The following is a 25,000-nucleotide window of genomic DNA, read 5'->3' on the forward strand; positions in this document are numbered from 1 at the left end:
CGGAGTTCATGATGATCGGGAGGGCATCGAAGGAAGACTTGGCAATAACAACTGGTTCGACTTAAATCCTATTCGTCATTCAATAATTTAAATTCGACTTGCATACTGCTCTATCAGAAATATTTTAGTGAGGTGACGTGACCAGCGCAGCTCAGCAGACATGTTGCACCACTGCCAATGAATCTTAAGGCCAGCGCATGTTATCGGCCGTGTCTCTCTGCACATAAAACGAAGCAATCTCGCTGTCCGGATACGATGAAAACTTGTGTGCAGAACACCCCTTGCGACACAATTGTCCCGAGTAGTCAGATAAATCTGACGTTCTGTTGCATTTTTAGGTCATCTCTTCGAGCATGACCTAATTATGTGGGTGTCGATGTCCTTCGATCCGTTCGTTCACAATGCAGTTGAAGCGGGAGATCTTGTCATTAGTGATCCTGATAAAGGTCGATGAGACGTACACGATGGTATGACTTTCGTTGTCATCGAAGGTCAAGGTCACGCAGGCCTTTGAAGTTGCGAAAATGACGATTTTCAAATCTTCTATCTCCTCCGCCATTTCTCAAGCGATCTTGAATTTGATTGTAGCATATGAATCTATGGGACAATATCTAAATTTGGTCAGGCTGGATTTTCGATATTCATTTTCGTTTTCGGTGTCACTTGACTTCAAGGTTGGCAAAAAATGTGAAAATGATGATTTTCATATTCTATTCTCCTACATTTCTCAAGCGATCTTGAATTTGATTGTGGCAGATGAATGTGCTGGACAATATCTAAATTTGGTCAGGACGGGATTTTCGAATTTCGCTTTCGTTTTCGCCACACGTGACTTAATAGAAGTATAAAACTGCCCTACCTTCAGGAGGCTATATATTCTCTACTGGGTATGGTAAAAGCAGTGAATGGTGTCATTGCATAGCAGCTGACCTTGTATATTTATACATTTTCTACCGAAGGTGCAAAAGTTTCAAAACCCGAAATGTAGTCGAGATGCGCAGTCGCCTTCGGTCATAACTGAACATTGAGAACTTCTGGTAGCTATAGAGATGACCGTCACCCCCACACGGGGGTAATTTTTATTTATTTTATTACTACTGTCGTCATGAGGCACCAGTTGAAAACGATGAAGAAAAGAGAATAATAAAAGAAAGCTACAGCACGTCAGATTTATCGGACGAGTCGGACGGACGTAGACGGATTTATTGGACTAGTCGAGGACTCTAGAGTTGGCAAGTAACTTGTCTTAGCATGCACACAATGTATAAGTCAATGCATAAGAGTCCCAAGGCTATGAGGCCATGTAATAGAACAGATAAATTTGTCTTTCATCGTTGTGCCATCATATTTTTCCCTGGTCATTTATTACAGCATTTTGGCTAACAAGCTAATGAATAGCAAGCCAATGGAAGCAGTACCTTCCCTTTAGAATAAACCCATGTATGTCGAGTGCAGCCATACCTGGCTTGCATGTATGTGGAATCGTACCTATCCCAGCAGGCTGGTTTCAACGAAGAATTCAATAAGCTGCAAAATGTAAGTGCAGGTTTTTCACATCGTTTGATTTTAAAATTATCTCCTTGCGCCTTGAAATGATGCAACATTAATCTTTAGTATTTAACTTGTATGTCCCTGGGTAAGTTTCTTTTTAATGGAAAGGTTCAACAGTCACATTTAATATTTTGGGGACATGGTATAGTCCTTTATTGTGCATACATGTATTGGATTTGTACAATTTACTACGACAAGGTAGTAAAGGGATAAATAATTGCCTCGTGATTGTTGTGCATACACGGCTCAGAAGCAGAATTTATTTTCCGCGAAACAATCACAGGAATTTATACGATCAGTAAGATAGCAAACACATGTGCACAATGCATTTGTACGTACTTTATACGCCGCGCGACATCTCGAGTCAATTCACTCTGTGCGAGTTTCTGCAGATGATGTGAAGGCTGCGGTTCGCTTTTACTGGCCAACTTTTTAAGGGGCGGGGCATAGCAAGTTGTGAAAAGCACCAGAAATGTTCGAAATATTGGTCTAATTATCCCATTTTTTATTTTAAAAAAGAAACATGTGGTGATTTCTCCACTCGGAAGGTCAAGTTAATATATAAACTAACATAACCCGTGCTCTGCGCGACATGTTGGGGTGGGGTGTGTTTGAGAAAGGAACTGATGCAGAGTATCAGTAGTAATTTTTACTTTTTAATGCAGTAAGTGGAATACGATTTCACCGTTTCAGAACCATTTTATTTACTTTTTTGTACCATGCACCTCATATGGTCTTTGAGACAATGTAAGTCGAATATCACGTTACTCGAGCGCAGAACAAAGTCGAAGCATAGCGCGACACGAAACCACAAACTCGGAAATAATATATAAGATAACCAGAAAGTTTGAGTGTCATGGGACCTTTAACTCTGACACCTGTACAGGTGCAATTTTTTTTTTTTTTCTGCTCATGGCTTTGACCCTCAGGATCCACTCAACATGTATGCAAAATTTGGTGAAGCTCGGCCCAGCCTTGGTTTTTTTGAGGGGTTTTTTCCTGTGATTTTTTCAGACACACACACACACACACACACACACACACACACACACACACACACACACACACACACACACACACACACACACACACACACACACACACACACACACACACACACACACATACACACACACACACACACACACCTGATTTAATATAGTGGGATATGCATCTTCTGCATTGTGCATGATCGGGTTTCATGACCATCCATTAGGGTGTACTCAGAGAACCAAACTGTGATAACCACACCCTCAGTCAGGGAGCTCATTGAATTCTCAGCCTGAATTCCAAGTGGTTGGAGTAAACAAGCTATATAACTCAGGTCAGGTCAGGTATGGGAGCATGCGCCTCAGAGCAGCGCATCGCTGCGTCCACTTTCCGCCGGTACTCCAGGGGCCTCCATCTGGCCATCCCCCAGCAGCAGATGCCTTGCCCATCCCCTATCTCCTTGTGATGCTGATCAGCCTGCTGCAACCACGAGGCACATGTGGTCGGCCCATTGGCCTCCTCCACTCACGAGACTCCTCGCTGAGAGAATCTGGTGAGCAGGATCAGCGTCAGGAAAATGAGCCACATGTTCATACAGCCGCAGCTGATGCTCATGGACTATGCAGGTAACAAATCTCATTTGAGTTTCTTTCAAAGCAACCGCTCGTTGGACACAAAGTCCAGCCAGCGATAGCCAAGGATTCTCCGAAGAGACCTGGTACCAAAGGAATTAAGTCTCCATCTCAGATCCTTGGTCAGGGTCAGAGTCCAAGCTCTCAGCATCCATAGAGCCAAGACTGGAAGCACCAAGGACCTGAAGACTCGGACTTTCGTCCTCCCACACACAGGTACCGGCAGCACCACATTCCATTATCCAGTGAATCCATGACTCTCCAGGCCCGACCCAGACATCTATTGACCTCTGACTCACAGCCAGCAGAGACATGAATATCACTGCCAAGGCTGCAATCTGAATCTCTCCACGACCTCAACATGCTCACCACAAACAGGCACAGACAGGACAGCAGCATCCAAGATGTCATTGAAAGTTTCTTCCTCTGGATCTTAGTTTTGACCCAGGAAACCTTATATAATCCCAGCGGCCCCGACTCCTCATTCAGCACCTCGAGCACCTATATAACCAAATACTAGTGAAATCCAGACTGCGTACCACAATTTTTCAATTTCATCTCGATGTAATCTTTGGTCTACCTCTGCTTGTCAGAGCATTATCTCTGGGTGTCCATTTGTTGTTTTCCAGCGGTTGCCTGCGTTTTCTTCTTGCTATGTGCCATTCCAGTTCCATATCTTGTTTTAAAAATTTAATTGTGGCCAGAATGTGAAGGAATTTTGTTTTCTGTCTCCATTATTTTCTCCTCTTTCCTTTTGGCTATGTCAAGACAAAACTATCTTTCCATGGCTCTTTGCATGGTGTTCCATTTCTGTTGCATCTGCTTTGTTACCTCCGCCACCGAAGGTGAAGGAAGTTATGTTTTCACCCATTTCTGTCTCTGTCTGTCTCTCTCTTTGTTTGTTCGTGTGTTTGTTTGTGTGCGGGATATCTTAAAAAGTTGTGGACGGATCCGGATAATTTTGTGAACAGTTTCAGTGTTTTGAAAAGGACGAACTGATTAGATTTTGGTGAATATCCAAATCCGGATCCGGCTACTAAGTGCTTCTAAAGTGATTCTTCACCATTCAGAGATAGGGCCAAAAATGATATATATAGCACTATATCTCAAAAAGTTGTTGATGTATTCGGATAAAACTTGGTGGACATATTGGGGTGTGTGACAAGGGAAGAATTGATTCATCTTTTGGTGACTATCAGAATCAGAATCCGGATCTGATAATTTTTAAGTGATTCTTCAATGTTGAGAGATATGGCTAAACCGATATATAGCACGATATCTCAAAAAAGTTGTGGACAGATTCCGATGAAACTTGGTGGACAGGTTGGGTGTCTGGCAATGACGAATTGATTCAGTTTTGGTGAAGATCCGAATGTGAAAATGGATATGAGAATTATTTAATTTTTAAAGTGATTCTTCACCACTTTCTGAGGGAAAGGGCCGAAAAGGATATAGTACTGTACATTGGGTGCATGATATTTTAAAAATGAATTGGGCCCGACATGTTCTCACGGATCAGGTATTGACGTGGGGGAGGTATGTGCTCTACCGAGTAGCCCTCTCTCAGTTGGAGACTTTCACTGTCATATGCCATTGCTGGGAGAACACGCACTAATACAGGGCTTTGAAAATGATGTTTGAATGCTAACGAGGCTCTTTGCGCATGCGCTGTGCTCGCTTCTTCATTGACTGTTCTGCTCACTCAGGCATTTTTAAGCTTCCATTGATGGTGCAAAATCTGTCATGGCTGAAATGGTAGGTCTTTTTAATGTAATTTTCAGCATTTAGAGTTCGATGAAAGAGAGGCAATTATGCAAAATGGTAAACATAATTGTTCTGTGGCGGTAAATGCAAATCGCACTCACGAAAATATGAGAAATGTTCGTGGGATGAGGAGCGTCGAGTTCATCCCAATTCCAGTTCGTACAAGTGAGTGGCAGCTGTAGATATCACACACACACACACACACACACACACACACACACACACACACACACACACACACACACACACACACACACACACACACACACACACACACACACACACACACACACACACACACACACACACCTTTTAGCAATACCGTGGTGCCTCCTCAGAATCTGAACGTCCCATTGTTTGAACAAATTGGAATCCGAATAATTTTTTCTAGAAAATTTTGCCCTTTAAAACCGAACACAATGTGGCTGTTCATGTTTGTTCACGTGCGTCTCCCCCGCCTGTTCGACCCACATCTTTGCGCTTTGTTCATTCAGTCTGCGTCGTGGAAGTATTTGTGAAAGCATCTCTCGTGTGTCGATCGCTACTTTACCTCGTGTTTTCACCTTGATTTGTGCATTTTTTTTTCAATTATCACTCTTGTGCATCTCACCATGGCACCCAAGAAGAGCAGTGGAAGCAAATAGGAATAAGAGGAAGTCCGTGAGAACGACAATAGAGTTGAAGAAAGAACTTATCGCTAAGCATGAGAGCGGTACAGTGTGTGTCTGATCTCGCCAACATGTTTGAGCTGCTGAAAATTCAGACCGTGTGTAGGATTCCTGGAAAATCAAGAAGCGATAAAAAGCGATAAAAGCGCGAAAACGCGTCGTGAAGCGAACTCATTCAATGAACCCTCTGACGAATTGGCTTTAACGAACTCAACGTTTTTTTCGCGAGCATGCAGTAGTGACATCTACATGCTTCATCACCCAATCAAGCTTCACCTCTTGATTCTCTCCCATGGAACCATACGGTGAAAAACAGCACGTTTGTGTCTCCACAGAGTGTACTGGGATGTAAAACACCATTTGGTGCTTCATGGTTAATTACATACCTGGCCACCAAGCTGAACAGTTTACGTTTTGGATCCTGGCAATAGCCACTGATAGGCCGGAGCTGCATCCAGACTTGATGGAAAGAAGCGACAACGCTCCTGCTCATCCCCCAGGCTTGAAAAAGATTCATGACCCAGAAAAGGTCATTTACTCATCTTATTTTACATTAAACATTGGTAATTTCAGTTGAAAGTGTCTTGAAAGTGGGTTTTCTTAGGAAATCCAGGAACGGATTAATTCACTTTCCATTATTTCTTATTGGGAAAATAGTTTTGGAATCCAAACTTTTTGGAATCCGAACAGCCTCTTGGAACGAATTAAACTTCGGATTCTGGGGGCACTCACTGTAGTTGCAAAAATCTCGGATAATTACTTTCCCGCCAACGAAGGTGGATGTTTTCGCCCATGTTTTATCTGTTTGTCTGTGTGCAGGATATCTCAAAAAGCTATAGATGGATTGAGACACAACTTGGTGGACAGGTTGGGTGTGTCACAAGGATGAATTGGATTAAATTTTGGTGACGATAGCGATTCAGATCTGGATAACAGTATTTAAGTGATGCTTCACCATTGAGAGATAGGGCCAAAAACGGGATACACTGCATAGCACGATATCTTGAAACGTTGTAGACGGATTCAGGCGCAATTAGCTGGATGCATTGGTTCAATGACATGATCAAGCTGCTTTCTGATATTGGTGAAGGTACGGATGTAGGATCCGGCCTATCGGTGGAATAAAAAAATGTAAACTATTCGTACTAACAGAGGTACGCACTTGACTGAGTTCCATTCTTGTTTATCTTGTGGCCCCAGAACCAAACAACAAAAAAATCTACATTGCCTTCAGAGAGTGTGGCTCACACCCTCAACCTTTGTCACATTTTGTTGTGTTACAGCCTGAATTTAAAATCGATTAAATTAGAACATTTTTCTCACCAATCTATGCAAAATATCCCATAATGACAAAGTGAAAAAACATATGTTTTTAGAAATTTTTGCAAATTAATTTCAAATGAAAAGCTGAGATGTCTTTAAGCGTAGAATAAGTGTTCAAACCCCTTTGCCACGACACTCCAACTTGAGCTCAGGCACATCCAATTTCCTTTGATCATCCTTGAGATGCCTCAGCAACTTGAGTGGAGTCCACTCTGTGGCCAATCTGTCAATTGATTTGGACATGATTTAGAAAGAAACACCTTTCTAGACAAGGTCCCACAGTTGACTGTGCATGTCAGAGCAGAAACTCGACCATGAAGTCCACAGAACTCCGAGATAGAATTGTGAGGGGAGGGGATAGATCTGGGGAAGGGTATAAAACAATTTATAGAGTGTTGAAAGTTCCCAAGAGCACACAGTGAGCTCCATCATTAGGAAATGGAGAAATGGAAAGAATATGAAACTCTCCAGACTCTTCCTCAGAGCTGGCTGTCCAAACCAAAACAGTAACCAGGCAAGAAGGACTTTGGTCAGGGAGGTGATCAAGAACCCAATGACCACTGACAGGAACTACATAGATGGGAGAAACCTCGCTGCTGTAAGGACAACAGTCTCTGCAGCACTTCACAAATATAGGCATTACATGTGGAGAGTGGCTGGACAGAATTCACTCTTGAGAAATGTAACACTACATGACAGCATGCCTGGAGTTTCACAAAAAGGCATGTGAAAAGACAGAGATTGAGAGGCAAAAAAAGTCTGTGGTCTGATGAGATGAAAATTGAACACTTTGGCCTGTAATATCCATCTTGAGCATTGACCCCATGCACCCTGCCCCATCCCTCTCCCCTTCCAAAGATCTCCAAATGTCTCTTATCTGTTCCCTTCCCTGTAAATATTCTGGTGGTATTTGCTCTTGTATAAGCCCCAAATAATGTGTGAAGTGCCATGTCTGGTGGAAATTGGAGCACAGCTCATCACTTCATCTAACACCATCCCTGGGCCTGTGAAGCATGGTGGTGGCAGAATCATGCAATGGGGATGCCTTTCTCAGTGACAGGGACTGGGAGACTTGTAAGGATAGAGGGAACATGATGATAGAGGGAATGAGTGCAGCGAAATATAGGCAAATCTTGAGAACCTGCTTCAGAGTGCAAAAGACCCAAGACTGAAGCAAAGATTTATGTTCCAACAGGACAAACGACCTCAAGCATAAGCAGCCAAAGCAACACTGGAATTGCTTCCAGAACAAGAACATGAAAGTCCTTGAGTGGCCCACCCATAGCGCAGACGTGAATCCGAAAATTAAGCTGTTCACCGACGCTCCACATCCAGCTTGACAGAGCTTGGAGGAAATCTGTGTGGATCATTTTAAAAACTTACACTGTGCTTTGACAAGCCACAAATATGACCTTTCCATCGGTGTTGAGAAACCACTGAAATGAGATATGGTCTCTCCCTTTGAGAAATCCTGCCTGAATGTTGTTGTACTGACTGCATTGTCTTTCGATTGCAGATGTCCATTAAAAATAAATTGCCAAGCCTGCCATGTTCCCATGAGGTGATCCCGCAAGGTTTAGAGTAAACTTGCGAACAGGATGATTGGGCAGGTTGGGGAGAACTCGACCTTGCACAGGCCCACATCGTCGGTCGTTTTTGCATTACGGGTTGCACAGATGATATGTTAAAGTACTTTTTGGAAAACTTGATTAGAAAGTTCTCCAAATCTTTTGTTGTGCGGGAGATGGAGCATGCCCCTTTTATCTTCAGGTACTTTTCCAGGTATTTTTTGGCTTCTTTTAGAAGCTTTATGAGCCATTTTAGGTCACAATCCTTATCTGGCAAGTACATGATGTACATTCCCTGCACCTGGATGGCCGCTGTTGCTCGGGGTTTCTGCACATGCGCGCCGTGTATTCTGGGGTGGATTACATAATTTTGAAAGTTGTATTCTCAAGTTTCCTTTTTTTTCAGACACAATGGTAATTTGCTTTTTCCATGCCATTTTCATTTTCCAAATGCTGCCCATCCTGTTCCTATTACACCACTTCACTTCACTTCAAAGTCATCCCCATCCATTTGGAGGAGTTGTCTTCATAGTCCGTAGGAGCCCAGAAGGCTGTTTATTCAAGTGAAAAGCGCCGTAAACGTTTGACCTCATGGGCTGATGGGGTCATCCACCGACACATCACAAAAAATGCATTGCCGAAATCACTCAATTAGTGACGCTATTACCGATAAACCTATTTTGCTCAATATCTGGAAAAAATATGCATGATAATATAACGAATAAGGTAAGTCTGCACCTATGTTTCTCATGGTCAATCATTACACTGATGCCCGACACTGATTGCTAGAAAATGTAGTAGTTTCATCGTGTAAATGTTTCTGCTCACTCCACTCAGTTAAAGCAACACCATTGGGTGGAAAAACCCATTTTCATTAATATCTGAAAAACACTGGCATGATAATATCTATCACAAATAAGGTGTCTATTACTCCATGTTTTTATGGTGAAATATTACAATGCCAACTCTTAGGCTTGAAAATGTTGAGTTCAACCCTGAAAGTTGCTTACTGGAGTCGTACCATCTCTGTCTTTTGGTTACAATGTGGCAAATAATGCATTTAATTGGACTCCTGTCCCTTTTTGTTATTTTCACAGATCATGGCAAATGATGCCCCCGTTTGTATAATTCTGCAAAGAAAGAGGAGAAAAGAAACGTGCCCTGAAGACAGACAAGTGCATCTCTCACAAAATAAACTTTGAAAGCAGATCGGAAGTGTTTCTCGATGACAATAGTCTTCCCCCAATAACAGCCGTAGAAAGTGATTGATGGTTGTATTATCCTCCATGAAAACCGTGCTGCAGCACAGGTAGCAAGTCCACATATGCCACCATGGCAAAGGATCTTTTGGCAAAAGTATGTTTGTATCGTGGGGGAGCAAATCCATTTAGTGCTTGACAAGCACCAGTCACCATCAATCAAAGATAACCGAGGCGAAACCCAAGCGTCGTTCAACTACTCAATCATTCATCATTACTGGACCTGGATCAGGCTCAGCGCTCAGAGTGGCACAGATTTACTCAAAAGTGGATCATTCAAGGAAGAGTTTGCCCGGTTTGTAATGGAAGAAGCTCCAAAATGGTTCAATTCCTTGGAAGAAAAATACTGTATGTTTCACATGGTGGTGTGTGTATGGAGATGAAGAACAATGAGGATGATGTGCTGCAAATAGAGTGGAGCCGAATCAACTCCAATGCTCGACATGATAGAAGCTTGACGCACCTCCATTGCCTTTCACGCAAACAACATTTCCACTAGTAAGGTCCATTGATACGGACGTCTTCATCATTCTGCTTGGGCTTTCTGGAAGGTCGGAAGGGATCAACATCATCATGGACTATGGATCTTGGCAATCACCGAAAGGTACATTGATGTCACTAAACTTAGCTGACATTCTTGAGAAGAACCAGATCTGGTATCACTGAAGCAACTAATCGGCCCTTCATGCCTCAACTGGTTGTGATTTCTCACATCAGTGTTTCTAGCAGAAAGGGCAGTAAAGTGAAGCTCCTTCCAGCGGATGGAGTCAGATGCAGCTCATGTGATGGCATTTCAGTGATCTCTAACAGCTGAGGAGGTAGACGTCCAAGCTGTTACATCCTTTGTCTGCATGCTGTATGGCTTCAAAACCTCTGACATTAATGAAGCCAGATACAAAGGCGTTCATGCGAATGGGTAGTGGTGGATGAAAAGGAGCCCCTTGACAGAATAAAGATAAACTGTGCCTCTCTTTCCCCTGTGCGCCAAGAGACTTTGGTAATGATATGGAAAAGGGTGCACTATGTGGCAAGAATCTGGAAGAGAGCTGACTCAGACAGATCCAACTGGTGGGGCGAGTCTGGACAGGACTATGGATGGAAATTGTCTCAAAACTGCTTTTGAACCAGACTGGTATCCAGGAAGTTCAGTTCTAGAATCCCCTCACAGGTCCACATGAGGATGATGGGGATAGCATGGAAGATAATTCAGTAGATGAGGAAGAGTCAGATTAATGTTTGGAGTGAGGAGAGTGATGAAAGTGATAGAGAAGACTTGTAATGCCAAGAGGGACATCAAGTTAATTATGTGAACTGCACATTTGCAAGTTTTCCATATATCGTTGTTCTGGTAATGTGCATCGCTTTAATGAGCGTGGTGGGCTACACATTTACATGGTAAACTACAACATTTCCCAGTAATAACACAGGTGTCAAGGTAATAATTGACCACATAAAAATATCGGGATAGGACACCTTATTATTTGTGATATCACGCTAAGTTTTTCAGATAGTGAGGTTTCGGTAATGGCGTTATTCTCTATTTAGTGGATGAACCATGCATTTACGTGGTAAATTATAAAGCATTTTCTAGCAATATGTATAGCATCAGGGTAATGTTTGACCATGAAAACGGAGGAATGGACAACCTTATTCATGATATTATCATGGCATACTTTGCTAGGATATTGAGGAAATTAGGTTTTTCGGTAATGGCGTCACTAATTGAGTGATTTCGGTGGGAAAGCCATGGGCCAGACCCGGCAGCAAATGCATTTTTGTGATGTCAGTGGATGAACCCCATCAGCCCATGATGTCAAACGTTCCGGTGCTTTTCACTCTGAATAAATCTTCTAGGCTCCTGGACGATCAGCGAATGTCTTAAATTTTCTTTAATAAAAAATGCTGGTGTCATACATTTTTCAATGATCAATTTGAATCCTGACCTTTATTGCATCGTCGTTGAACATTATTTTTTCTTTTTTCATCTCCTTTTGTTTTTTTATCCCAATCGTTTAACTCTCCAAATTGAACCTCTTTCGTCATGATTTCAAGTTATTTAAGGCGTTGTTCAAAACTAATAGTGATCTGTGAATCAAAGATGGCTTTGTCTTTCTCCATCAATATTTATCACTCTTCCTCCAACCCCCAAATATACACTACATGGCCAAAAGTATTCGGGATTGACCCCTTTTAATGAGTGTATCTCGGCTATTTCAGCCACACCCATTGCTGACAGGTATATAAAATCAAGCACACAGCCATGCAATCTCAGACAAATATTGGCAGTAGAATGGGCCGTACTGAAGAGCTCGGTGACTTTCAACGTGGCACTGTCGTACGATGACACCTTTCCAACAAGTCAGTTCATCAAATTTTTGCCCTGCTGGAGCTGCCCCGGTCAACTGCAAGTGCTGTTATTGTGAAGTGGAAATGTCAAGAAGCAACAGCAGCTCAGCCGCGAAGTGGTAACACCACACAAGCTCGCAGAACGGGATCACTGAGTGCTGAAGCGCATAGCGTGGAAAAATCGTCTGTCGTCAGTTGCAACACTCATACCAGATTCCAAACAGACAGCAAAGAAACATCAGCACAAGCACTGTTCATCAAGAGCTTCATGAAATGGGTTTTCCCATGGCTGAGCAGCCACACAAGCTTAAAATCACCATGCACATCCACCAAGCGTCGGGCTGAGCAAGTGTTGTAAAGCTCACCACCATTGGACTCTGGAGCAGTGGAAACGCGTTTCCTCTGGAGTGATGAATGTAGCTTCACCATTTAGCAGGCTGACAGACGAATCTGGGTTTGGCGGATGTCAGGAGAACGCTACCTGCCTGAATGCATCGTGGCCAACTTATATGGTGGAGGAGGAATAATTGTCTGGAGCTGTTTTTCATGGTTCTGGCTCTGCCCATGAGTTCCAGTGGAAGGGAAATCATAACACGACTGCATACAATGCCATTCTAGACGATTCTGTGCTTCAAAGTTTGTGGCAACAGTTTGGGGAAGGCCCTTTCCCGTTTCAGCATGATAATGCCTCTATGCACAAAAGCCGAGGTCCATACAGAAAATGGTTTGTCAAGATCGGTGTGGAAGAATCTTGACTGGCCTGCACAGAGTCCTGAGCTCAACCCCATCAAACACGTTTGGGATGAACTGGAACGCCGACTGTGAGCCAGACCTTATCGCCCAACATCTGTACCCGACCTCACTCAATGCTTGTGTGAGCAAATCGCCACAGTAATGTTCCAACATCTAGGTGGAAAGCCTTCACAGAAGAGTGGAGGCTGTTATAGCAGCAAAAGGCAGGACCAACTCCACATTAATGCCCATGATTTTGGAATGAGATGTTGGACGAGCGGGTGTCCACATACTTTTGGACACATGCAGTGTAGCTTTCAGAACAATCAGACGAGGCAAGTTGGGAACAATTTTGGGGGGATTTATCTCTCCCCTGTTTGACACCTCTCTGATGCTTGTTTGGTGCAATGTCAATGTCACTGTTCCACCATTGTATAACCTTAATTTGTATGTTCCTATATCTGGTGTTGAAATTTAGGTGATGTTGAGATAACATCTAATTGATGCACAATTTGCACACTTTTTTCCCCCCCCCCCGAATTACCTTAAACTCCTAATTAACTAAACAAATACACAAAATGCAACATTTCACAAAAATTCAGCAATACAATTCTGAAATCACATGGGCACATTGAGATCTATCAAGCAGGTGATGATCAACTTTATGGTAGAGTGGGAAGTAGAAGCACTTGCAACAAAAACGGCACTCGGGAGGAGTGCATACCTCCGCCAAGCTGAACAGTTTACGTTTTATAGTGAACACTGATAGGCCGGATGTGCAGCCGGACCTGAACCAAAATGGAATCTGCTTGTTCTTATCATCTACCCAACCCATCCACCAAGTTTTGAGATGTCACGCCACTTATCGTTTTTGGCCCCATCTCTCGATGGTGAAAAATCACTTTAAAAAAAAAACTCTAGTATCCAGATCAGGATTTTTACCAAAATCAAATCGATTCATCCTTCTCACACACCCAACCTGTCCGCAACATTTCGTCCAAATCCATCCATAACTTTTTTTCAGATATTGTGTTCAGACAAACAAGCCAACAACATACTTGCAAATCATCATATTGGCTGAAAGAATGATTTCCTTTGCAGTTGTGTAAATTTATTACCCAAGTGCTCAAACGATTCATCTTTATTGGGAACTACTGCACTTTTTGCACTGCTTAATTTAAATGCTTGTTCCTTGTGGATTCTTTTGTTGTTATTTAATTTATTTGTACAGCAATCTAGGGCTCACGTATGCTCTGAATTACATAGGACAGCAGGGTTCATAGACTGAGAGGATCAAAGTAGCAGGGATACAAAGACATCGCACATGAGAGGATAAGTGGCTGTAAGTAGGTGGGTGGTGGATCAGCAAGAATAGAAGACAATAGGGATGGATGCGGGCGAAAGAATGATGTGATTATGTGGGCACAACTTTTGAACGACTCGAGGGAGGGGCACAAGACAACAGACACATGGATTTGGTTACATCGGGATGAGAGAATGCAGTGGATGGATGTGAGTGTTCAGCTTAGAATTGGGGAGGGGTTAACCAGGTGTGCGATTCTGGAAAAAATGTGTGTGGGCATGCGGGAGTGAATGAGGGACGGGAAAGCAGGAGCAGCAAGGCTAGTAATTGGGTTATCCAAATCTGGGCAGTGGGCAAGTCGCAGACCTCGGGACTCAGCCTCCTTTCGAGATATGCCTTCACATCCTTTCTTCACAGATCTGCAAATTTGCCGTAAATTCTGGCATATGTCGTGAATGCTTCCAATCTCAGTCTGTGTTCTCTTTGTCCTAAACTGCTAGCAATTCATCATTCTTTTCCTGGCCAGTTTACTATCTTTCAAATGCAGGCCATTCCATGCTCTTTACAAAGATGCATCAATCATGATGCAGAGTAGAACACGAAAGTATGCAATCTGAGATTGCAGACCCTTGCTTTAGTGTGGTATGTATTCTTAGAAAGCGGCAAATGAATGGAAGGAAGTACTAAATGAAAGGTGGTTCATTGCAAATGAAAGGTCTAAATGGTCTCATTGTAAATGTGTAATGGTCTAAAGGTTGAAAGGTGGAAAGGGTTGAAAAAGTCAAAGGGGTTTAAAGGGTGTAATTTAAAGTCTCAAGGGTCTCAAGGTCAAAAGCAGGTTCTTCTTAGGGTATTAAAAGGTCTGGAAGGTGTGGAAAGGAGTCTCAGGGTCTTCAGGGTTCAAAAGGGTGTAACTGGGTCTGTGGTGTCTTAGGTTTCTCAAAAAGGTCTTAAAGGCTATTAAGGATATTCAGGGTCTTTAAAGGTAAGTTTGTGGTTCTAGAGGGTGTTCGGGTTCTTTCGCGTCTTAGTGGTCTTATAGGGTGTTTGGGGTCTGAAAGGATATTAGGGATCTTGGGGGGATGTCTTAAATGGTTTGAGGGGTCTAAAAGGTTTTCGGGGTCTAAAGGGTCTTAAAGGGTCTTCAGTGTCTCTAGCAAGGCATGTCCTCAGAGGGTTTTTGGGGTCTTAAAGGGTCTTTGGGTTCTTAAAGATTCAAATGCAATTCCATACACACTACTCGCTGCTTCTATGTGAACAAACAAACAAATGGACCCAGAAAACAAACAAATGGACCCTCTCCTCCAGCGAGGGTAATAAGTCTGATGGGAATACACTGGAAGCTCCACCCAGCTTTTTGTCTGTGAAGACATGTACTCAGTGGGGCCAGGATTCCCAGGGTCCCAGTCATACCAAGACATGGGTTGGGGTTGCTAAGGGCAGGAAAAAACATCTTTGAGAAAATTCCCACAGCGAGTTTCCCTTTAAGTGTAAATGGGGTCTTTTTAGCCCCCGCTATAGATTTGGTCTGAAATGGGGGCTTATGGATTGGGGTGTGTGTGTGTGTGTGTGTGTGTGTCCCCGACCGTCCACAGCCATATCTCAGACATGTATTGACTGATTTTGTTCAAACTTGGCAAAAAGACAATGCATGATGGTGTATATAATAAGTACATATGAGCACACACATCATTTTGTTTTCTGGATACGATCAAAGATGGCTTCGACTGGTGGCCATTTTAGTTGTGAAAACCTGATGTTGAACACGTCCTCTACCATTTCTCGGACATGCATTCACCGATCTTGTTCAAACTTGGCACACACATAATGAATGAATGATTTTTTTTAAATCTGGGTTCGTTTTGATATTTTTTTTTCAGATAAGGCTCACATGGTTGTGCCTGGATGGGTTTGAGGGTAGAGGAGTAGCAGCTGAAATGTGAATCCGATCCAGGTTCCCCCTGATGATCTCATCTTTACTTTTTACTTGTTTGGGTTCCTTCTGGATGACTCCAATGCACACTGGACCGATTTGGTCTTCCATTTGATTTGAATTCTATTTTAAACCCATTCTGAATTCAAATGAATAATCATAAAACAATGTCATGGGGTCAGGGTCAGGTGTCCGATCAAAGCTGGGTTGCAGCAATGCAAGATGTCTTGGTACCTGGTCATCACTGTCACCATTTATAAAGTGGCAGATCTAGTTATGTCTGTTATTAATTACGTAACACACCAGTACACAAACACTACACAAAACAAGTCCTGGTGAGGGTTGCAATCTCTGATTCTTCTTTTTTTTTTCTTGTTCAAACTTGTTTTATTCTATTTTGTTTTTCATACCTATAACCATGAAGCATCTTTCGTGAAAATTTTATTTTTAATTCTGGATTACTTTTTTCAATCTCACCTGAACCACCTTTAAGTCCACTTTACAAAAACTTATCAGACAGCATTTTCAACTAAAATGATATTTTTCTATTGTCTTCAGTTATGTATGCCTGGTGTTGGCTTGATGGTTAGGGTGGTGGGCTTTGGATCCTAGGGTCCTGAGTTCAAAGCCCGCTCAGCTGTTGAATTAATACCAGGTGGGGTTAACTCGACCTGCCATCCTTCTGAGGTCGGCAAAATGAGTGTGAGAATGCTGGTATCCTGTGTCGGAGTGGCGACCCATCCAGGATTGTGCCCAATAGCCAAGGAGACTGCTAAAGCAGCATCAAAGCTCTGCACAGAGTATGGTCCCAATCTATCTCTATCTCTATCTCTCTCAAGTTATATAATTTATTTTATACATAGATATTATTAAATGTCATACTGTTTGTCTCATTCAGTCTGTCTCCTGCAAAATATATGAACATTGAATACCTTCTGTGTCAAATTTGTATTTCTACTCCCAGTTTTTGATTTTTGAAGTGGGAATACGTATGTGCCATTTCTTAGTTTGTTTCCTAGTTTTCAGATTTTTGTGGTTATTGTTGCTGAGCCTGTAATGCCACAGACCTTACCCCCAGACATGAGCATCGTGCACCTGCACTTGTCGCTGTACAAATCTTGTTTACACCTTTTGAGGCTCCTGGGTACCCATTCTGTGTGCGGCGCTAATTGCACCCACATTGCCATAAATACACTGATGAAAGGCTTGTGTGCAGCTGTTCTGTGCTGTTCGATGGAACGCCTGCTTATCGAGCTATATTCTGACACCCTAACAATTGCCTCATCTCATGGAGATTTAATGTGACGACAGAGTCCTACCTGTTAGATCTAACAATTGAGCGGTGCTTCTCTCTTCCCTCTTGAGGTAATTTTCAGTAATCTGCCAAATGGATGGTTGACGTTGTGTTACTTCCTCGTGAGGTTCCATACGGTTGAATTTCGAATGGCTTGGATGGTTGAAGTTGCTGTTATGTGAGATTATCATTACGTTATCACAGGGTTATATTTTAATAACAGGGCCCAGAGATAGGTAAGTTATTCTATTGTCATGCTTGCTCATTCACGGTGCAAAAACTACCATATATGGCACCTTCATATCATTTTGCTTTCACTAAAGAGTTGTATCTATTTTTGTGATCCAGGAAGTAACTGCAGCTGCCCTCTGTTAGCAGCTGTTTTTCAGGGACGTTATCAGGCATTGTTTAATCTGAAAGGTTTATTTTTGAAGTTTGTACTCTTAAGACGCATGGTGAAACGAGAGTGAGTGCACACATCTGCAGAGTGCACACATCTGCCAGGCTGAACAGATTACATCTTGTATCCCATTGGCCGGATCTGGATCTGGACCAGAAGCAAAATCAAATCCGCTTGTTCTTGCCACCTATGCAACTCATCCACAAAGTTTTATCACTCGTCCACACCTTTTTGAGATATCATGCTCACAGGAAAATGAAAAATCACTCGTCGAGTGACAACTTGGCAAAACGGCACAAAGTAGAATGGCACTCGGTAAAGTGCAAAACTCTGCCAGGTGGACCAATTCACGTTTTGTATCCCACTGATGGGCTGGATCCGAACCAGAATCTAATCCGCTAGTTATTGTCACCTACCCAAGTCATCCACCTTGTTTTGTCATAACTCGTCCACAAATTTTTGAGATATAATATGTGTATATATATATATATATATATATGTATATCTTGCATACCGGGCGTATTGGCGTGTACCTGTAATCCGGCTACTCGGAGGCTTGGGTTGGAGGATCGCTTGAAGACGGGAGCTCTGCGCTGGGCCGTGCTATGAGAGGGTGTAGGGCAGCCCGGAATCATGGCGCAACCCAATCCTTATCCCTGTGTCGTAAGAGGCGACCAGGGTTGCGTCAAGAAGGGCATCCGGCGTAAAACCTATGCCAAATAAGTATGCGGATCATAACGGATGATCCGCTGTGGCGACCCCTAACGGGAGCAGCCGAAAGATGAACAACATATGTATATCTTGGCCCTATCAGTTTTAGAAATCAGGCCTGTGTTGACCTTTTGATCGTAAAATTAATTGGTGGTTGAATTCAGCGAGTTGATATGCAAATGCTCTTCAAATTCCAAGTCAATCGGATAAAAATTGAGGATTTTTAGAATATTTCGCTCAAATTGGCCTTTGTAGACCTTTTTGGTTGACCAAATTTTACAAAAGTTCAATGTGTGACCGTCGCAGGGACTTCAATGTAGAACCACCATCCATAATGTCCGAAAATTTCGCATCGGTTAAGCAGTTTGGGCTGGAGGTGAGTGGACAAACCAACAAAATGACCAAACGGAGGTGATCAACATACTTGTCAAAAATAAAAAAATTTCTTTGCTAAGTAACAAACAGGGATGAAAACATAGCCTCTATCTGTCGTCGTTGGACGAGGTAATTGGGTTCTCCACCTTGCATATATATATATATATATATATATATATATATATATATATATATTTTTTTTTTTTAAATACAGAAATCGAGGCTTGTGGAAGAGATTTTGATTTATTTTATTTTTTTTTTTTTTTTTTTTTGCTTGCATTTCCAGAAATTATTCTTGCAAGAGATAAACGAGCACGGCTTAAAGATGCTTGCAAATGCATTGCACGTAAAAGGAAAGTTATCCGGATCAAATGGGACGACGCGTAGAGATTTGCTGGTGTAAGAATCTGTTTGCGCTTGTACTGTAAAATGACAAACGTTTAAAAAAATATATATATATATATATATATATATGTTGCATAAAAGGGGAAGACTTAAAAACACTAGAATGGCATCGGTAGAGTGCATACCTCTGCCAGGCTGAACGGTTTCGGTCTTCTATCGCACTGATGGGCCGTATCTGGACCCGGATCGAAACCAAAATCGAATCGGCTTGTTCTTGTCACCTACCCAACTCATCCACCTTGATTTGTCTGAATCCATCTACAGCGTTTTGAGATATCCTGCGATGTATCGTTTTTGGCCCTATCTCTCAATGGTGAAGAATCCCTCAGAAAATTAACGGATCCTGATTCGGATCTTCACCAAAATCTGTTCAATTCATCCTCGTCACACACCCAACCTGATACCAAGCTTCGTCTGAATCCATCCATAACTTTTTGAGATGTCGTGCTGACAGACAGACGAAACAAACACCAAGAAAGATGTCGTGCATAGCACAATACTTTCGAAATCAAAATGAACAATCGTTGCCATGGAAACAGCAATATGGTAATTTGTAAAATTGGACCTGTCATGTGTTTTCCTTGATGGAATGTTGTGCATAACAAATCTGATTGATACATTTTCTAATTGCTACCCAATAGGTATTTACATGTTTTGGATGGCAATGACCTTGACCTTTGACTAATTTTGATGAGATTTTATACACAGATACAAATAAACTGTAACATTCAATCTGATACCTTGGAAAAATTGCTGAGGTTTGGCAACAATAAAATTGCAAAAATATCCCATTTGATTTTCACGGTGGTGAAATAGTTCGTCGTGGACACCGTTTTCTCTTTGCCGTGTGGGATTTTTTCTATGTCACGAACCAGGATGAGCATAACTTGAAAAAGCGGGGTGGGGGGGGGAATTAATCAGTCAATTATATTTTGCACCCTCTTAGCTTGGTATTGAGGTGGTTTACCAATAAGGGGGGGGGGGGTGTTTTTGATAATGATTCTTGAACATCAAGTGCTATTGCAGAAAGCCCTAAGACGGAAGGTCTGACGGGGTCTGTTGGGTCTTGGGGAACTTGGGGTTATAATCGGGACTGTAGGGTCTACATGGTTTAAGGAGTGTAAAGGTTTTGTTGTGGCCAAACTTACATGTTTGTGATTTAGTTGATTTAGTTATGCTTTAAATTGTTATATCTACCCAGTTTGTTCAAAATATTTGATCTGAGATTATGATGCAAGAGAGGCTGCTCTCGTAATAATGCACTTGGTAATGTTCTCGTGTATTGATACACCGTCCTATGTAAGATACGTGATGCCGTCACATGGTGAAATGGTGGTTCGCTGAAGCGATACGGCTTTCGTCTTCTGAAAACCAAAGTCGACAAAGTGGTGTGTTCGATGCTTTGTAACACTAAAATCGATCTGCAATTAGCTTTGTAAGCATCCAGTTTCACGGACGATAGACTGTTGAGGTATGTGTACGGGCCGTTTGTGCTCAAGTCGCCAGGTAAAGGTTGTTTTCGGTGCCAAACCAGAGATGATGATGGTGGTGGTGGTGGTGTTCACCAGGGTATAGTTTTGGTTTCTGTTTAGAATATCAGCGATCAAAATTCTTTGTTGATTTTTTTTTTTTTTTTTAATTATTTGTGTCCTTTTAGTCACTCACATGTGACATTGTATCAAGTCAGGTCACATCAAGTAACACGTCCAGTTACTCCACCTAATGAAGTTGTGGTAGACGATCGATGAAGGTGTGCATTGAGGTTTTTTTTGGCAAACAGTTATCGGGTTAAAGGGTCTTAAAAAGTCTAAAGGTTGTAAAAGGTTTAAAATGGTTGAAAAGTGTCTTAAAGGGAAGGGCTCTAAAAATGTTCATGTCTAAAAGTTGTTACAATCATCCATAATTAATAGATGAACTCACGGTCAAACACATGTTCAAACAGTACATAATTAAGAGACATACTCAGAGGTCGACCAAAACGTCACCTCAACAAGGGTTTCACCGTCCACCCGTGTTTTTCAGTTTTATATACAGTCGATGTATCAAGTGAAATGGTTGAAAATTGATGATAATTTGTGACCTTGACCTTTTGACCTCAAACAATAGGATTTCAGCTTGTCAACCTCTACCAGGTTGGTGAAGGTTCATGAAGATCGGAGTAAAATTGTGACATGTTGGCGATTTACATACATACATACATACATACATACATACATACATACATACAGACCAGACCAACCAATGTACTTACAAATCTTCAATTTTCAGGTAACAGACAGGGGTGAAAACATAATCTCTGTACACCTTTGGTGACCGAGGGAAAAAAAAAAATGTTGTCAGTTGCTTCAACATGTCTGTCCCAAGAAACGGTGTTTTATGATTTTTTTTGATAATTTTTGCAGTCATCCAATATGGCTGCTGCTTAAAACACAAATGCAATGATGGTACGGAGATGATGTCACAATTCTTCCAACACAGGATCCTACTATATTAAATAAGGTGTGTGTGTGTGCATATGAAAACCATTGAGAAAACAAACCAACAGGGCTGGGCTGATCTCCACCAAATTTTCAATATATTGTTACGAATCTGGCAGCCATGAGCACACAACAGCCAGTCCTTATAGATCAGTTATATCGATAAGTATTTGTTTCTAGTTAGGGTCCCGTCCCCTATGTCTAATGGGATTTTAGTGTACGTTTTCTGCGGAATTATTTTATAGTTCGGATTTTTACATCAGCAACAACTACAATAATAACGACACCATCACCGCCATCGCCTAATTGCATCGTGTCACATACAGGGGTGAGATGGAGAATAGGGTGCTCCCCTGGGTTCTCAGACACGCACGGTGGGAGGGGGGTCGTTGACCCTCCCACCAGACCACCCCTTGCCCAATCAGGGAAGCCATCTCCTCAGGCTGGTTCCGCCTTAGCAGATGGAGTGTTCGGCCCGGCCAAAGGGGAGGCCACCATGAGTCGCCTGACAACCCACGAGCCAATGGGAGGCGAGCGTGCCGAGAAAAATAAATCGTTCGGACCTGAAGAAAAAAAGAAAGAGGAGAGGACGGAGACCGGGTGATCATGGCGACGGCAGAGTGGTGGTCGACGAGGGTTCTGCGGGATCACGGCGATTGCGGTCTACGATCCTTTGTGGTGGCTCACGGTGGTGGTGACCGAACAGTGCGGCGGCCGAGCAGCCAGGGACGAGGGCCGTGGACTTCGGGTCGTGGGTTCGAGTCCCACCAGTGGTTTTGAAGTCTGTGTGGCCGCACGAAGCGGACAGGTACCACGGCCAGCTTGACCGAGATAGACCCACGAGGTTCATCTCTTCCTGGGGTATTTGTGTGTGCGTGTGTGTGTCCCTGGGCCCTGTCTTCAAGTAGAATTGTTAAGTGCTTTTGTTGTACATTATTTACATTTCTTATTTGGATAACTGCTCTTTGTGTGTTCCCTCACCCCTATTATAAATAAATATCCCTTTTGTTGAATGTACCGGCTCATTTCTGTTTTTCTTTCATTGGCTTAGCATGCTGTGTATTGAGAGATAGCGAGGGTAAATTGTTCATTTGGTCCGACATGGCTCTGGTAACTCCGCTCGGCTACGCCGGATCTGAGTCGTTACCTGCGACTTGGATCGGACAGAGCCGGCCGAGGGTGTGGTTCCCCGGTAGTTAGACTGCGTGGGTACTTCGGTATATTGAGTTTGGCAATTAACCCTAGCCCATGCGGTCGAATTATTGGCGATTCACGGTCCTGTAAGGGACCCGTGCCTTTCGGAGTTCTCCGAGAAGCACTATCTAGATTCCGGGTGTTCGGTGGAGCCGACTCTACTGCTCCACCTTGCGGTCGTGCTCGCCACCGAGACCCGGCCCCACAACAATATTGGTAGTACCAGGGTTTGGTCATTGCCACAAAAATAAAAATAGTACCACTGGACCTTGTAGCTGACCTGGGCCCTGGCCTAATGTTTTAACCCAAATTTGGTATCATTCTGACTGGTGGGTCTGGAGAAGAAGAATTTTAAAGAAATTTACAAAGTCGGCCATTTGGACCTACTTCGTCACGTGACCGGAACTAGCTTTGCAATCCCCGTTAGCAGTTAGGAGGGGAACGTTGCTGCCAAATTTTAGCCGGCCCAGCAGTTTGGCCGGAGAAGTTGAAATAGGAGATGGATGGATGGTGCGCGATGACAATACCTTATCTGGAATTAAAACTCGAAATTAGCTAATAAAAAAAAAAAACTCCGCAAGTGGGGGGGGAGTCTTACGATTTTCACCTCTACACGTGCCACAGTGCAAGTGGTTTACTGACCCCTGCTGCAAACAGAGGGGATGATTAGCCATCGCAAAAAGTACATTTGAACCACCTCCCTCACTATCCCCTGTGCTAGCGGGTATTTCTCGTGAGCTGAAACACTAAAGCTTGCTGATATGGCAGGTCTGTCAGGTTGAGATTTGATCATGCTAGCTTAAACCTGGTAAGTATTGATGCTCTGGAAACCAGGTGGGCATGGCCCAAACTCACGTCAGGGTCAGACGCAGGGTTTTAAAAAAGATGTGCGAGATAAGTTTGCAACGCCATACAAGTTTCTTTGTTGTGATTGACTGCAGAAAAATAACTTCCAAACCAGACAGCACCTGCCGGTCTAACAATGTAGCCATTTATGTGCTGCCTACGAGTCATCAGTCTGTATGTTAATTTGATGTATGTATGTATGTATGTTCGTTCGTACGTTACAAAGAGTGCCACATCCAATCACTTGTGCTTCTTGATTCTTTTGGACAATGTTTCATTCCTCAGTATTGAAGGCCTTGCTTTTGCCTTGCAGGCTGACAGTCGCACTGTGCAAAGAGTTGTCCGTGAAGTCCGAGAAGTTTGCATCTTGTCTGAGTACGGTGGGGGTAAGTAACACTGTCCTGTTTGCTCGTGCACTAATTGACTGCCTCATCATTTATCACAACTTTGTCATCATCACTTTTAGCATTATGGAAAGCGTTACATTGAAAGTTCAGAGTGATTAAAACTTCTTTTTTGAGATTGTGGATAAGTTTTTTTTCTCTGCTGATGCCATTTCATGCACACAATTGGTATAATGCTCATGGAGAGACCTTTCAAACATCATTGTCAGCATTTGTACAAGACGTCCGATTTGAATTGACGGAATAACTGTTCATTCTTTTCCTAGGCCCAAGAGAAGCCTGAAATATTGAATCCACTTGTTACTAGTGTATTCTTGGAGGTATGTTGGTAAAACACTGAACATAATTTGCCTTGTGTTTTTGCATGCCTGTGGTCGAGATAGAATTACACCCGAAAAGTTTAGTCCGTGGTCAAATTCCAGTATCGCATGGGTAATCGGATGGGGTTGTGCCTTCACTAGTGTTTGCCATCTTTCTTTGTAATTCTGTACACTTTTAAACACTGCCGTGTCCCATTTGTCCTTCAACAGGCTTCCAACAGTACAATGTACATCCAGGATGGTTTCCAGTTGCTGCTTCCTATCCTGCAGTTGTCTCACCTCCAGCATAGCGCCACACCATTAGCTCCTACTTGATCTCTGACGAGCACCCAGCCCCTAATCCATAATCTACTTATGATTCACAACTTCTTTAATTTTATTTTTGCCTGAAACACTATATTCATAACTTGAGCTTCTGGTCTTTCTAATGATCTATCATGTTATATTGTATGCTGTGCAATAAAACAAAAACACTATTCTTTGTTTTTTATTTAACAAATTTGCC

General features: G+C 42.6%; 1 protein-coding gene across 3 annotated transcripts in view; it reads left to right on the forward strand.

Moving 5' to 3' along the window:
* The window catches only part of LOC147008626 (protein FAM114A2-like), a 64,425-nt gene that overhangs the window by 37,957 nt on the left and 1,468 nt on the right, over positions 1-25,000 (forward strand). For all 3 annotated transcript variants that reach the window (XM_085864430.1, XM_085864428.1, XM_085864429.1), the window contains 3 exons: positions 24,085-24,157; positions 24,442-24,495; positions 24,706-25,000. The exon at positions 24,706-25,000 is cut by the window's right edge and continues 1,468 nt beyond it. In XM_085864430.1, coding sequence (XP_085720556.1) covers positions 24,085-24,157; positions 24,442-24,495; positions 24,706-24,810 — 232 coding nt within the window. In that variant the 3' untranslated portion in view covers positions 24,811-25,000. The remainder of the gene's footprint in view (positions 1-24,084; positions 24,158-24,441; positions 24,496-24,705) is intronic.

Source organism: Eptatretus burgeri, chromosome 18 (genome assembly GCF_056783735.1).
Source record: "Eptatretus burgeri isolate ZD-2024b chromosome 18, Ebu_testis_v1, whole genome shotgun sequence".
Lineage (NCBI taxonomy): Eukaryota > Metazoa > Chordata > Myxini > Myxiniformes > Myxinidae > Eptatretus > Eptatretus burgeri.